We start from the raw sequence: 15222 nt of genomic DNA on the forward strand, positions 1-15222 counted from the left end.
GCGCCCGTCACCCTCGTGCACGCGCCCGCGACTCGGGTGCGCAGGCGCCTAGAGGCCGCGCAGCCGCCATTGCTCCCCCGCCAGCGAAGCGCCTGTTAGAAGCCTGCGGGAGCAGAAAGAAGGTAAGTGCGACGCCTCGAGGACAGCGGCAGGGGGCTGAAGCGGTAGCATACTCACGAGAGGGTACCCCTGCATAGCCCTCGCCGGCTGGAGCAAGGAACTACAACCCCCAAAATGCACTGGGCTGCAGGGTTGCGCGAGGCAGTGACGTTAAGGGTCTGTGCTGCTGCCTTTTCTCTGTGAGGGAAACGCCGTGGCGAGGGCTGATGACGCGTTCTTCTTCTGGTTAGAAGGTCAATGGAGGTCAGCGGGCTCTGGTTCTGAGAGCGCCTTCGCGAACCTTCTTCCTGTCTGACCAGATTAAGTCGGAGATGTTGCCCAGCCAGTGTGGCTCAGTGGTTGAGCTCTGACCCGGAGGTCACGGGTTGGATTTCCGGTCAGGGCACATGCCTGGGGTGTGGGCCCCATCCCCAGGGGGCGTGCAGGAGGCAGCCCATGGATGTTTCTCTCTCTTAAAACAAAACAAATAAAAAGTAAACATATCTAAAAAATAAGAATAAGAAAACTAAATAAATCGATGGTCTATTTATACTTAACTACAAATATCTGTATACTGTGTACCCCCTGCCTTTGAACCCTGGCTGGCTATGGAGCCACTCAGACACCATCATGATCATCATCATCACCATCATCATCATTATTTAGTCTTTATTTTGAAATAATCTCACATTTTAAGAATTTTTAAGGAAAGAACTCCCGTGCCCTGGCCGGTGTGACTCTAAAGGGGTTAAAGCGCCTACCAGCCCCTGGTGTGGACCCGCCCATGGGAGGGTCGCAGGTTCCTTTGGGGCCAAGGGCAGCACCTGGGTGGCAGGATCTGTGCCTCCCCCACTCCATGGCCCATGGAAGGCAACCAATTGATGTTTCTCTCTCACATCAAAGTTTTATCTCTCTCCCCTCTCTCCCTCCCCCTCCCTTCTTTTTCACTTTTTCTGAAAAGCAATGGGGAAAATATCCCTCGGGGGAGGATTAAAAAAAATAAAAAAAATAGAGAATTCCTGTATCCCTCATGATAATTAAGTTAGTTTCAGATGTGATGCCCCTTTGCCTCTATGTTTAGAGGTATATCAGTGTGTATTTTCCTTTTTAACATGTTTTTATTGATTTCAGAAAGGAAGGGAGAGTTAGAAACATCAGTGATGAGAGAGAATCATTGATTGGCGGTCTCCTGCACGCTCCCCTACTGGAGATCTGGCCTGCAACCCTGGACATTTGCCCTGACCGGGAATCCAACCATGACCTGGTTCACTGCTCCATGCTCAACCACTGAGGCATACCAGGCATACCGGCCATACCGGCCCAGTATAAGTGTGTATTCTCTACAAGGAAGGACAGATCCCAATGTTCAAAATCAGGAGATACTGATCAAAACTATTATCTAACGTGTAGTCTATGTTTAAATGCTTCCAGTTGTCCTAATAATGCCCTTTATCGAAACTACCTTTTTCTTGGATCGGGATCCCATCCAGGAACATACCTTGCCTTCAACTGTTTTGGTTTCTTTAGTCTTTCATTCTGGAGCAGCTCTCCAGCTTCCCTTGACTCTCATGACTTGGACACTTTTGCATATTCCTGGCCAGTTGTTTTGTAGAACTGAATTTGAGATTGTCAGATTTCTTCACTCCCAGGCTGTTATGGGCAGAGGTGGTGCTGGCCAGACTTATTCAGAGGCCGGGGGTGTGTCTTGGGTGGGTGAGGAGGACCAGTGACCAGCCACACCAGCCTCCATACAGACTTCCAGACCTTGCTGGGCCAGACCCTTTCTGTGGTTGCCTTCCCTGTTGGGGGTTTCACATTCATCTCACTGAGGTGTTTGGCTTCCCTGTAGCACCCACCCTGGAGCCATGGTCCACGCTTTCCTCATCCACACCTTGAGGGCCCCACAGGCAGAGGAGGGCCTTTGCCGAGTGCTCTACTCCTGCGTCTTCGGTGCCGAGAATTCACCTGATGACCCACGACCACACGGTGCTGAGAGGGACAGGCTCCTCTGCAAGGAGCAGATTTTGGCTGTGGCCAGGTAACCACATAACCTAGTATAGCTCTGTTATTGGTGGAAGTGGGGGATCCCTTTCCTCACTGGGTGCTGGGGGATGGGTCCTTAGGATCTCTTGACAAAAATAATTTTCTGAGGCTCGCCCAGGAGGATGAGTAATTTTCATTTACGTGGAATTACATCCCTGCATTCCCAAGATCCCATTTCCCTTCATCCAGTCCAGGAAGAGATGCAGCTGGGGATTCAGCAGAGCTAGAAGCAAGGGCAGTGTCCAGAGTTTCCATTCCATGGTGGCGCTGGGTCCCGCACAGCATTAGGCTAGTTACAGTCCATTAGTCCATTGTGTGGGGTCTGCATGACTGTGAACCACGTGGGCAAATGCAGGGGAGCCAAGGAGCAAGTCCCCTGCAACAAGAGTCCCGAGCGAACCGAGAGACAGAGAGGGAACTCCTTTGTGTAGAAGCTAAGTATCTTTTTTTAAAAAATATTTTTATTGCCCTAGCCACTGTGGCTCAGTGGATAGAGCATCGGCCTGCGGACTGAAGGGACCCAGGTTCGAATCTGGTCAAGGGCATGTACCTTGGTTGCGGGCACATCCCCAGTAGGAGATGTGTAGGAGGCAGCTGGTTGATGTTTCTCTCCCATCTGTGTTTCAAACTCTCTATCCCTCTCCCTTCCTCTCTGTAAAAAATCAATAAAATATTTTTTAAAAAAATATATTTGTTTAATTGATTTCAGAGAGGGAGAGAGATAGAAACATCAATGATGAGAGAGAATCATTGATCAGCTGCCTCCTGCACACCCCCACCTGGGGTCGAGCTCACAACCCGGGCATGTGCCCTTGACCAGAATCGAACCTGGGACCCTTCAGTCCACAGGCCGATGCTCTATCCACTGAGCCAAACCAACTAGGGCAGGAGCTAAGTAGCTTAAATCTTCCTGTGCTTGCAGTGGCCACACCTACTCTGACCAATGAATTGTTCCCAGCTGTAACTGACAGACTAGACTTTATGTCACCTATACTTTACTGGGCATGCTCTATTCCTCCCCTGTACAGACTCTTCCCCCAGAGATCTGTGGGGAATAGACCGGTGGCTTTGCAGCTTCCTGGCAAAGCTGCACAAATGGCACGCTCTTACCATTTGGCCATCCCCCTGCTCCTTTCGTGCTAATTAATAACTGGATTAATTACAGTGGTATCAGCCCCACAACTTCATTGAATATATGCCTAATTGTGGTAGGTTTTCTGGGGAGCACAAGAAACAGGGGGACTAAGAATCAGAGAGGAAGTTTTAGCGTCGCATTTTCCAGAGTCTTTTATAGTTGTTCACAAGTGTTATGTGCAAAAGGGTTAAAGAAAGTATTAATACTTTTATTATTGTTATAGCTAAGATTTATTGAACCTGAAATATGTGCTAAGCATTTATGTTCTGAGCATTTCATGTGTATGAACTCATAGGTACAGTTATTATCCCCACCTTACAGATGAGTCAACTGAAGTAGAGAGAGTTTAAGGAACGTAACCTACACAAGATTATGCAGATAGAAGGCAATAGAGGTGGGATTTTTTTAAAAATATATTTTATTGATTATTTACAGAGAGGAAGGGAGGGAGATAGAGAGTTAGAAACATCGATGAGAGAGAAACATCGATGAGCTGCCTCCTGCACATCTCCTACTGGGGATGTGCCCGCAACCAAGGTACATGCCCTTGACCGGAATCGAACCTGGGACCTTTCAGTCCGTAGGCCGACGCTCTATCCACTGAGCCAAACCGGTTTCGGCAATAGAGGTGGGATTTGACTGTAGGCAGCAAACACCAGTATAGATTAGACATGCTTTGCAGTGCAAGAATTCTCAGGGCCTTTAGTGTGCCTGTAGGCTTTATACATCTCTAAGTAGGAGAGAGAATACGGTGCAAAGGAAGCCCTCATGCTCAGAGCCTTCCGAAAGCCTGGGATCTAGAGTACAGTTTGGGAAACACTGTTCCAGTTGGAGTGCCTGGGCTTGGACCTTCCCATCCCAGACTGAGTCAGTGGGTGCCAGAACCTGGTCTCTGTGCGTTCTGGGAGGAGGATTAACACTCTGAGACAACCTGGTGTCAGACCTCCGCCATCCTCTTGTTCCTCTGGACCTCTGCCCCCTTGTGCGGCACAGAAAACCAAACATTGCTTTAAGACCAGCCTGTGCATGGCCCAAATTGGAGGGCAGTTCAGGAGAAATGAGAGAGTGCCTTCAAAAGCCTGGATGGCCAAGAGAACGATCTTTCTTTTTCATCTGGAGAGGGTTATAGGAGGGAAAGTGGGTGGAGAGTTTGGACAGCCCGTGTTAGACGTGGCTTCTCATTGGTTGCTTTTCTTTATGTTGAGGAAGCAGATGGGTCAGGATTTCTTCCCCTGGTGCCCTTTTTCAGCCCAAGGAATTCTGTTCAAAATCTGCCTTCTCTTGGCCACACTGAGTGAAGTGGTTCAGGGCCTGGAGGCTGGAGTCTAGATTTCTGCTCCAGCTCACACTTCCTTCTCTGTGGCCCTGGGCAGGTCACTTAGTCTCTCTGGGGCTCAGTGTCTACATCTGAGATATGGGGACAATGGCAGCTCCCAGCTCCACGGATGGTCAGGAGGATGACAGAAGCTGGTGACCCACCCACTCTCCCCAGGCAGGTGGAGTCCATGTGCCGGCTGCAGCAGCAGGCGTCTGGCAGGCCTCCCACGGATCTGCAGCCCCAGCCCTCAGATGAGCCGATGCCCCTGCACGAGGCCCCACGAGGGGCCTTCCGCCTGGCGGCAGGGGACCCTTTCCGGGAGCCTCGGACAGTGGTGTGGCTGGGCGTGCTCTCCTTAGGCTTCGCCCTGGTGCTGGATGCCCACGAGAACCTGCTGCTGGCAGAGAACACACTTCGGCTGCTGGCACGCCTCCTCCTCGACCACCTCCGGCTGCTGGCCCCTGGCACCAATCTCCTGCTGCGGGCTGACCGAATCGAGGGCATCCTCACCCGCTTCCTGCCCCATGGTCAGCTGCTCTTCCTCAATGACCAGTTTGTCCAGAGTCTGGAGAAGGAGTTCAGTGCTGCCTGGCCCCGCTGACCCCTCACTGCATGGGACTTTGCGAGAGGGCATTGAGGAAGGACAAGGATGTTCAGACACACAACCTGGTAAAACTTGGCATCTACCTCCTACCCAGCCTGCTCCCAGCTCTGGTGTGCTGCCACACCCAGGACAAGTGGATGGGACAAGCTGGCAGAAAAGGGGGCAGGGCAGAAGGTAGAGGTGAAGAATCACAGAACAGTCTGTGCCTGGAGGTGCCTCATGACATTCAGACTGCTACCAAGGGCAGCCCCTCTCGTCCTTGACTCCACTTTCTCCCATTCCCATCCGCCAGTCCTCTACAGTGCACCAGCTCCGAGCGCTAGGGTGGTGCTGGTGTGGTGAGGATCAGCTGCCTGGAACTAGGCCCATGTTCTTTTCCCAAACCCACAGTCATCACCATACAAAAGGAGTCTGAGACTCAGCTCCACCACAGTTCACAAATATGTCAGTCATTCAGGGGGATTCTATAGGTCCTTTCGGGCTCAGTCCATGCGTGCCAAGCAGCCTCAAGATAATCATGCGCTTCCCTCATCCGCAGGGAGAGAAGGTGCCATCGGGCGGGTGTAAGAAATCTGGCCTGGATGATGTTATCTTTCTCATTTTGAATTAAAAGCACCGACTATATGATTTTGTCACTGACCCCTGTAGGACAGGGACCCAAGATCGTGGTGGTTCTGCTCAGTGTTGCTCGCGCCAATAAAATGAAACTGTTCTGTAAAGTAGATCAGAGAGTTTATTCTTTGGCCAAGGAATTAAGAAGGACGAGTTGTGCTCAACAGATCCCTTCTCCCCATTTCTGGAGAGTTAGAAAAGTCTTTTTTTATTTTATTATTTTTATTTTTACCATCACCATTAATCTCCTCTATGCCCTCTCCCACCTCTGTTCCCTCCCTCCCCTAGGAAAGTCTTAAAGGCTTTCGTGGGGGAGTCGTTAGGCAGGCTCAGGGACAGAGATTCCCAAGGAGGGGTGGAGGGTTCTGGGCTTTCCAAGGGAGCATGCACTGTTCCCAAACATGCTTGGAACAGGCCTAGCCATACATTGCATGTATCATTTTAATGTTAAGTCTCCATCCCTGGGCATGAAGGAAAGTTTGTCAAAGGTTACGTGGGAAGGGGTTTCAGATGCCATGTTGGATTTTTCCGGCGCTTACCAGTGTTTTTTTTTAATCTTCACTCAAGGATATGCTTTTATTGATTGATTGATTGATTGATTGATTGATTGAGAGAGAGAGAGAGAGAGAGAGAGAGAGAGAGAGAAGAGAAACATCAATGTGGTGTACGGGACGACGCTCAAACCAACTGAGCCATCTGGCTAAGGCACAAACCGGTTTCTTCGTTGTGGTCCTTGGGTTCCTTATCTGGTTCTAGGCTGCAGGCTTAGCTATCTTCTCTTGATGAGTTCAGTCTCCTTGTGTGAGAGGATATGTCGGGGAGAATACAAGAAAGTTAATGGAAGTTTAAAGATTAATAATGTGGCACAACCCAGTGACAATTTCACCCTCCATTTCTGTGAATTGAATTAATGCATATCCGTTCCTCTGAGTAAATGCCTTTCTGTGTGGCCCTGAGCTGAGTGTCTGAACCTTCATGGTTAAGGATACCCCCAAGAGGCCTCTTGGGAGGTCTCTACCTCTTGTCTGCCACAACACCTCTGTCTCCTTATGTGCCTCCTTTGAGGGTAGCTATTGATTGAGGATTAAAAAAAAGACCCCCCCCCAAAAAACAAACAAACAAACAAAAACAAAACAAAACAAAACATTGTTCTGGCCTCTAGATTTTACCAGACAGCCCAAAGAGTCACTGGCCTGAATCAGGCAGGTTAAGCACCACACTCATCTAAGGAAAGAGAACAGCCCCATGTATGAAAACCCTCCTCTTCCAGCCTGTAGAGGCTCTTCCACGGGTGAGTCCCCCACGTGAACACCCTGAAAGGGAGCTAGCCAGGAGATGTACACACAGCTTCCTCAGTGCTTTTTATTGCCTCATTTTTAATGCAAAGTTCACCAGACATCTGGGGAAAGCGAAACTAAATTAAAAAACAATAAAAATGGTTTCAGAGGAAAACCATGCAGGGGACATGAGAGAATTATTTCTAAAAAGGGGTGGTAAAAAAATAAAATAAAAATTAAAAAGGGTGTGGGGGGGCTCTCTAATTATTATTCTCAGTAATTAGATTCAGGAAGATATCACTCCCATAAAGCAAAGAGAGGAACAGCAGAGAATAAGAACGAATTCTCAGAAAATAACAGTGTTATTGCTTACATTAAAAAGCCCATCCGGTGTGGCTCAGTGTTTGAGTGTTGACCTATGAACCAGATGGTCACGGTTTGATTCCCGGTCAGGGCACATATCCGGGTGGCGGACTCGATCCCCAGTAGGGCGTGCAGGAGTCAGCCAATTAATTGTTCCTCCCTCGTTGATGCTTCTATCTTTCTATCCCTCTTCCTTCCTCTCTAAAAATCCATAAAACATATATTTTTTAAAAAGCCAACCGCTACAGCTGGCGCCCTCTCCTTCCCCACAGGGTGCTTTCCTATCTTTTGCAGAGGCTGGAAAGAAAAAAAACTACATTTCCAAGACTCCTTTGCAGCTAGAGTTATGACTATAAACCAAGGTCTGACAATTAGGTGCCCCATCAGAGGTTTGGGGGTTAGAGACCATCTTCTGCTGACAGCAAGGACACAAAGATGTGAGGCTCTCGAGCCAGTTTCAGCAGCCAGACTCAGTATTCCTGTATCAACCAGATGTTGAGGCAGTGCTCTGTGGAGCCGGGGGCGGCAGCAGTGTCCCCCTCACTTCTGACCACGGTTTTACGGCGATGTGCTCTCGAAGTCAGTTACTGCGATAGCAGCCTCCTGACTCCGGCTGCTCCAGCCCCCTCACGATTTTGCAACCAACTAACTTCCTATATTAAATCCCTTCCTGTGGAAAAAACTGACTATGTCAAGTGTTGGCGAAGAAGAGGCGTGGACTACAGCACCTTGAACCATCAATAAGTATAGTGCTGGTGGGAGTGTAAAGTGGGACAAACACTTCGCAGAAGTGTCTGAAAGCTTCCAATAAAGCTAAACATGCCCTACCCTATTGTCCAGCACTTTTTTTTAAAATATTTTTATTGATTTTTTACAGAGAGGAAGGGAGAGGGATAGAGAGTTAGAAACATCAATGAGTGAGAAACATCGAACAGCTGCCTCCTGCACACCCCCCACTGGGGATGCGCCCGCAACCCAGGTACCTGCCCTTGACCAGAATAGAACCTGGGACCCTCAGTCCATAGGCCGACGCTCTATCCACTGAGCCAAACCGGTCAGGGCTATTGTCCAGCACTTTTTAAATAAGTGTGTAACTCCACAAAAAGACATATGTGAATGCTCATAGTTTTATTCCTAATAGCCTGAACCTGGAAAAGCCCAAATAGTTCATTAAGATATAGAATGCCTGACTGGTTTGGCTCAGTGGATGGAGCGTCAGCCTGCGGACTAAAGGGTCCCGGGTTCGATTCAGGTCAAGGGCATGTACCTTGGTTGCGGGCACATCCCCAGTAGGGGGTGTGCAGGAGGCAGCTGATCGATGTTTCTCTCTCATCGATGTTTCTAACTCTCTATCCCTCTCCCTTCCTCTCTGTAAAAAGTCAATAAAATATATTTTTAAAAAATTAAAAAAATATATAGAATGAATAAACACATTGTGATATATTCATAGAATGGACTATGACTCAACATGAAAGCAAATTCCTGATAACATGCAACAACAACATACATGGATGTCAAAAACATGTTGAGTGAAAGATGCCAGACACAAAATAGTATATATTATCTGATTCCATTTATATTAAATTCAAGGACAGGTCAAACTAAACTGTGGTGATGAAATCAGAATAATGATTGGGGGTGGAGATTAATAAACAAGGATTACAAGGGACATTTCTGGGGAGATGGAAATATTCCAGATCTTGATCAAAGCGCTGGTCACACAGGTATTTACTTGGATAAAAATTAATCAAATTGCACATTTAACATTGGTGTATTTCATGGAATGTAAATCATGCATCATGTAAAAAAAACGCTTCCATACACATAATACCTAGAGTGGTTTCTGTTTTCTTCACTGAGCTCCAGATCCTGGGGGAAGGGCCCTTAGACAAGAGACAGCAAAGAAGGGCTGACAGCAGGCAGGGCACCAGCAGTGTGGTAGGAAGCTGGGGCCATGGAGGGATGTGGCCAGGGAAACGTCTGCATTGGAGGAAGCCTGAATTTTCGGAATTCTGATATCTAACTTCAAAGGCATGTCCTGCTCGTGCACTCCTTTCGGTTTCCCACCAGCCCCTATTTAAATGTCGGTTGCCAAGCAACTGTGCCAGTGGTTCTCAGGAATGAATAGCATGATGGCAGCTCCTGAGGGGCTGAGGAGGAGGCCATGCTGACCACAGGGGCTGGACAGCTCTGGAGGAGCTGGATGCAGCAGGGACTGACCCATGAGCTGACATGGCCCAAGCCCCCGCTTCTCCTGAGACCACTGAGATAGGGCTCCTACCAGAGACCCTGTCATATCCTAGATCATGACTTGAGCCATCTCATGTGGCTTGTCAAGGCCAGGGGCACTGAAGCCAGAGGAAAAGAAAATACTAGAAGAAAAGACACCAGAGCAGCACTAGCAGTTTTGTCTGGGTGGTGGCATTTTGAGCACAGATTTTGATTTTCTTCACCCAACATGTCTGTTTTCCCTTATATGAACTATATGAGCATATATCAATTTCCCCCCAGATTTATTGAGTACATATATTTTACTAACATCTGTACTAAAACTAACAGATGAAAGTATAAAAGTTTAAAGAACAACAGCTTAGAAACTTACATGAAATGAGATTGTAAAGGTAGGGATCATATTTTGTTTTTCAGTTTTGAAGAGTTCCCTGAAGGGACTAGGACATGAGAACATGTCCCTTTTTGGGCCCTCTGGCACTGTCTTTGGGCCTGACTTTGTTGCCTAGAGGAAATGTGAGCTGGTGGTTGCCGAGTCATCACATGGGAGCCACATGAGCCACAGCCTTTCCTGGGGCACTGGCCTGCAGACATGGCCACCTGCCTGGGAATGAGCTTTCCTGGGGAGGAGGCTCCAAGGCCCTCATTGGGGGAGCATATAGATCACTCTGTGGATTCGCCCTTCCAGTAATAAATGGGCAATAATCAGTGAATTCTACTCATGTAGTAGGGTGGTATGCAATCAACAGTAAAAGATAATATAAATAGCCAGTTTTATTTGACCCAAACACTTGCCATTTTCTGTTTGTTTTAATAATAGCTATCTTAATGGTTGATATCTGCTGTAAACTGAATGTTTATGTCTGCCCGTCCTCCCCTCCCCTCCCCCTAATTTATATATTGAAATCTAATCCCCAATGTGATGGGATTTGGAGATTTGGAGGTGGGGTCTTTGGGATATGATTTGGTCATAAGAGTGAAGCCTCCAGGAATGGAATTTGTACTTGCTCTTCTTTTTTTTTAAGAGCCAAATTTTTTTTAAGTTTTTTTTTTTTTTTTAATGATTTTAGAGAGAGGAAGGGAGAGGGAGAGAGATATAGAAACACCAGTGATGAGAGAGAACCATTGATCGACTGCCTCCTGCAACCAAACCCAGGCATGTGGCCTGACCAGGAACTAAACCGAGACCTCCTGGTTCATGGGTCAACACTCAACTTCTGACCCACACTGGCTGGTTCTTCTTTTAAAGAAGAACCCAGAAAGCCCCCTTGCTCCTTCTGCCATGTGAGGGCACAGTGAGAAGACGATGCCTATGAACCAGGAACCGGACCCTTACCAGACACCAAATCTTGGACTTCCCGACTCCAGAACTGAGAAATAAATGTTCGCTGTTTAAGCCACCCAGTCTATGATATGTTTTATATATATAATTGATTTCAGAGAGGAAGGGAGAGGGAGAGAGAGAGATAGAAACATCAAGGATGAGAGAGAATCATTGATCAGCTGCCTCCTGCATGCTCCCCCCATCCCCAACTCCCCCCCCCCCCCCCCCCCCCCCCCCCCGCCGCACTGGGGATCAAACCCGAAACCCAGGCATGTGCCTTTGACCGAAATCAAACCTGGAACCTTTCAGTCCATAGAATGATGCTCTATCCACTGAGCCAAACCGGCTGGGACGATGATATTTTTGTTATAACATCCCAAATGGAGTAAGTATCTCACAGTGTTTTTGAGGAAGCTGTTCCTTTTCCTGTTTTGTTTTTTGTTTTTTGTTTTTTAATATATTTATTTATTGATTTCAGAGAGGAAGGGAGAAGGAGAGAGAGATAGAAACATCAATGATGAGAGAGAATCATTGATCGGCTGCCTCCTGCACACCCCCCACTGGGGATCGAGCCCGCAACCCAGGCATGTGCCCTTGGCCGGGATCGAACCCGGGACCCTTCAGTCCCCAGGCTGACGCTCTATCCACTGAGCCAATCTGGCCAGGGCTCTTGTTTTGTTTTTTAATGTCTTGTGAGGTCCAGCAAAAACGGGTAATAAATGAATTTGAAAGCAAGTCACCACACTCCCAATGCTCTTGCCTGCAAGGATTAGATACGAAGTCACTGGATTTGGGGTCCGTAGCAGGCAGGAATAATTTTGGAACCAATCAACGTTCACCCTGTCTTGGCCAAACAGGGCAGAGCTGGCTTTATTACAGTTAGTTGAGTTTAGGTGTGATGTTAACATTTTGTAAATGCTGAATGTTGTAAAATGTACACAAAGTTACCAGTAAAAGAATAAAATCTCACCTGAAAAGTGTTCAGGCATCTTCCTACGGTCCGGTTTGGGAGCGCCGGCTTTAGAGACAGGTATGTACTCAGGCGTTTGCGTGTGATCTTGGCCAAAACTTTTAACCCCTCAGGCATCTGTCTTTTTTAAGTTGCAGCATAAAGTGCAACGATCTTAAGTGTACATCTGGACAAGCCCATGTACCTAACACTCACATCAAGATACTCAGTATGTCCTTCCCACCAGAAGGCCCCCTTGTACGCCACCCTCAACATCCTCAGAGGTAACTAATGATTGGATTCTTTTTTTAAATTTTCACCTGAGGACATCCTTAGAGAGAGGAAGGGAGAGCTAGAGGGAGAAACACTGATGTGAGAGGGAAACATCCATCCATCTGTAGGCCTCCCCACATGCCTGCTGGGGGGATGGGCCAGGCAGCTGCCACCCCCACTCCCCTCTGCACAGGATGACCCTCCACCAACTGAGCCACTCCTGGTGGGCTGATTTCTATTTATGTGGATGAGTTTTCCCTGGTTTTGGACTTGACTTTGTGACTGGGGACAGAGAGCATGGCTTGGTTGGCCACAGTGCCCATTCATCCTGTGAGTCAGCCATGTTGTGTGCATCGATAGTTTGTTCTGTTTCTCTGTTGTATCCTATTCCATGATGTGAGCACGCCAGGGTTTGTCTCTCTCTCCATTCTCCTGCTGATGGATCCTTGGGTTGTTTCCAAACTTTGCCTATTGCAAATAAAGGCACTATGGCCCGGCTGGTGTGGCTCAGTGGTTAAAGTTCAACCTACAAACCAGGAGCTCACGATTCGATTCCTGGTCAGGACACATACCCGGATTTCGGGCTCCATCCCCAGTGTGGGGCGTACAGGAGGCAGCCGATCAATAATTCTCTCTCATCATTGATGTTTCTATTTCCCTCTCCCCCTCCCTCTCCCTTCCTCTCTGAAATCAATGAAAAGATACACATTTTTTTTTAAAGCCACTATGAACATTATCTATTGTTATGTTTCTAGGTAGATGCATACCCAGGAGTGGTGATAGGGTTGGCTTATGTTTATAAACTTTAATAAGAAAACTTTTATAAACTTTAATAATAAGAATAAAGATTTGGGGGCTAAACACACCCCCAAATCTTTAAATTTCTCTTTAAAACAGAAAACTCCCCCACACCATTCTATCTCGTTATTGTGAAAGATTTAATGGGCCCTAAGATAATGGACTTTAAGCCTGTACCTGGAACACAGTAGGCGCTCAAAAGTGCTGGCTTCTGCCCAGCAAGTGTCCTCTGCCCCATCAGAGGAAGGACACGGCGGCTGGCAAGCACTGCGGGGAGGTACCCACGGGGACCAAGAAACCTTTCCCACACCCAGGGTGCCAGGCGAGCCAAGCCTGGGGCTCATGCCCTGCGCCTGGAACCTGCCTCCCGGGGCCCAGCATGCGCGGTCTCCTGGCCGGGCTCTCGCATCCATGTAAACTTTTCGAGTCACCGGACACTTACCAGCACTAACCGTGTGCCAGGCCCTGGGCGTCCAAGAGCGAACGACCTAACCCCCTCACCCCTTAATCTCCGCGGGAAGAGGGGGTGCTTCGCGCAGGAAGCGTGGGAACGAACTGGCCTCGGACCACCGGGTGGGCCGCCCACTCGGTTTCTAGCCTGACCCGGGACTTGCCCTGAAAGGTGCACGAGACGGACAAGGAGAGAAAACAACCTGCTCCTTAGAGCCCCAGCAAGAACCTAGGTCGGTCGGTCGGTCGGTCCGGAGCGCGGGTCCAGCGGATCCAAGCCCCAAGCCGAGGCCCAGTGCCCGCGGCCGCCGCCCAGCTGCCCCCGCGAGCCCGGCGCAGTCCCGCCCCTGTCGCCTGGCAGTGGCCCCGCCTCCCGCCCGCGGGGAGAGTTCCGGCTGGAGGCGGCGGCGGTCGGCAGGTCGCCGGGTGGTGGCTCCCGGAGGTAAGGTCCGGTGGGGTCCGGACGCACGGACGCCTCTCCGAGAGGTTTCCCGCGGAGGCAGGAGCCGAGTTGGCCTCGGGGGCCGCCGGGTCGCACGGGGTCTGGGGCGCACGGGGTCGGGGTCGGGGTCGGGGACAGAGCGCGCGGGGCTCGGGGCAGCGGGGGCTCCACGCGCCGCCTCCAGCACCGGGGGGTCGGGAGGTGGGTGGCGCGGGGCGCGCGGGGGAGTTGGGGCCGGAGGGAGACGGCTCCGGCTGCTGCGCTCCAGGCGCCCGCAGGCTCAGGGTGACCCCCGGGCGGGGCCTGCTCCGGATTTTCCGACGCGAGTTACCGCCCTCCTCCGAGACTTGACAGTTTTCGGGGTGACACCTCCTGGAAGAGCGAGCCTCCCGCCCTCCGTGAGCTTGGGTCTGGCCCAGGAATCCGGGCATCGGAGCCGAGGCGGGGCGGCTCACCCGTCCCGGCGAGGGGACATTTCTGCAGCGCGCTCAGCCCCAGGGCGGTGGGGTCGGACACCGGAAACCATCAAGATGTACCAGGAAAACATCGAGGAAAAAAGCAAAAGAAAAAAACCCCCACAAGACAAAACACCCAAAAACAGCGTTCTCCGGGTAGATGCAGTGGAGCCTCAAAGACATCTGGAAGGAGAGTCCGCGACCTGAGAACCGAGCTGCGGACTAAATGTTGCATCCTCCCCGGCGCACCGCACCTAGCGCCCCCCCCCCCCCCCCCCCCACACACACACAGGCCGGTGACCTTAGCCCCTCCCTGAAATTGAAGACGGGGACTGTGAGCCTCACTTGCTGCAGGGCCTCTATCCCTGCCGGGTGTACGGTGAACGCAGTGAGGCAGTAAGTCCTAGGTTCAAATCTGTCAGGGCCGCTGGTCAAATGTGCAATTTGACATCACTTCTTTTTTTAAAAAAAATATTTTATTGATTTTTTTACAGAGAGGAAGGGAGAGGGATAGAGAGTTAGAAACATCGACGAGAGAGAAGCATCGATCAGCTGCCTCCTGCACACTCCCCACTGGGGATGTGCCCGCAACCTAGGTACATGCCCTTGACCGGAATCGAACCTGGGACCCTTGAGTCCGCAGGCCGAGGCTCTATCCACTGAGCCAAACCGGTCAGGGCTTGACATCACTTCTTACATGGCATTGTGGCAAGGATTAGATGAAAGATATTTATGATATGCCTGCCTGTAGTGGGCCCTCAATAAATGTGAATACATAAGGACTTTGTTTCTTTTTTTCTTTTCTTTTTTTGCTTAATTTCTTATTTGGAATATTTGGGAATGAACACAGA

General features: G+C 49.6%; 2 protein-coding genes across 3 annotated transcripts in view; both read left to right on the forward strand.

The window, feature by feature from the left end:
- AP5S1 (adaptor related protein complex 5 subunit sigma 1) lies at nucleotides 1-5918 on the forward strand. The gene is made up of 3 exons (XM_036322227.1): nucleotides 1-122; nucleotides 1949-2137; nucleotides 4770-5918. Exons 2-3 carry the CDS (start codon nucleotides 1965-1967, stop codon nucleotides 5194-5196), a joined length of 600 nt encoding a protein of 199 aa, XP_036178120.1. The 5' UTR covers nucleotides 1-122; nucleotides 1949-1964; the 3' UTR covers nucleotides 5197-5918.
- Nucleotides 2002-15222, forward strand: part of MAVS (mitochondrial antiviral signaling protein) — a 26167-nt gene continuing 12946 nt past the window's right edge. The window contains exon 1 of one of the 2 annotated variants that reach the window (XM_036322226.1): nucleotides 2002-2137. The gene's annotated coding sequence lies outside the window, so the exon portion shown is untranslated. Of the gene's footprint in view, nucleotides 2138-13146; nucleotides 13917-15222 lie in introns of those variants that run through there. The other variant, XM_036322225.1, reaches the window with a different exon arrangement.

This window comes from Myotis myotis, unplaced genomic scaffold, assembly GCF_014108235.1.
Source record: "Myotis myotis isolate mMyoMyo1 unplaced genomic scaffold, mMyoMyo1.p scaffold_m19_p_9, whole genome shotgun sequence".
Classification (NCBI taxonomy): domain Eukaryota; kingdom Metazoa; phylum Chordata; class Mammalia; order Chiroptera; family Vespertilionidae; genus Myotis; species Myotis myotis.

Bases quoted from the DNA above. Each gene is read 5' to 3' on its own strand.
- AP5S1 (XM_036322227.1), top strand. From the start codon at position 1,965: ATGGTCCACGCTTTCCTCATCCACACCTTGAGGGCCCCACAGGCAGAG. The intron at 2,138-4,769 runs GTAACCACATAA...CACTCTCCCCAG, and splicing joins CAGATTTTGGCTGTGGCCAG to GCAGGTGGAGTCCATGTGCC.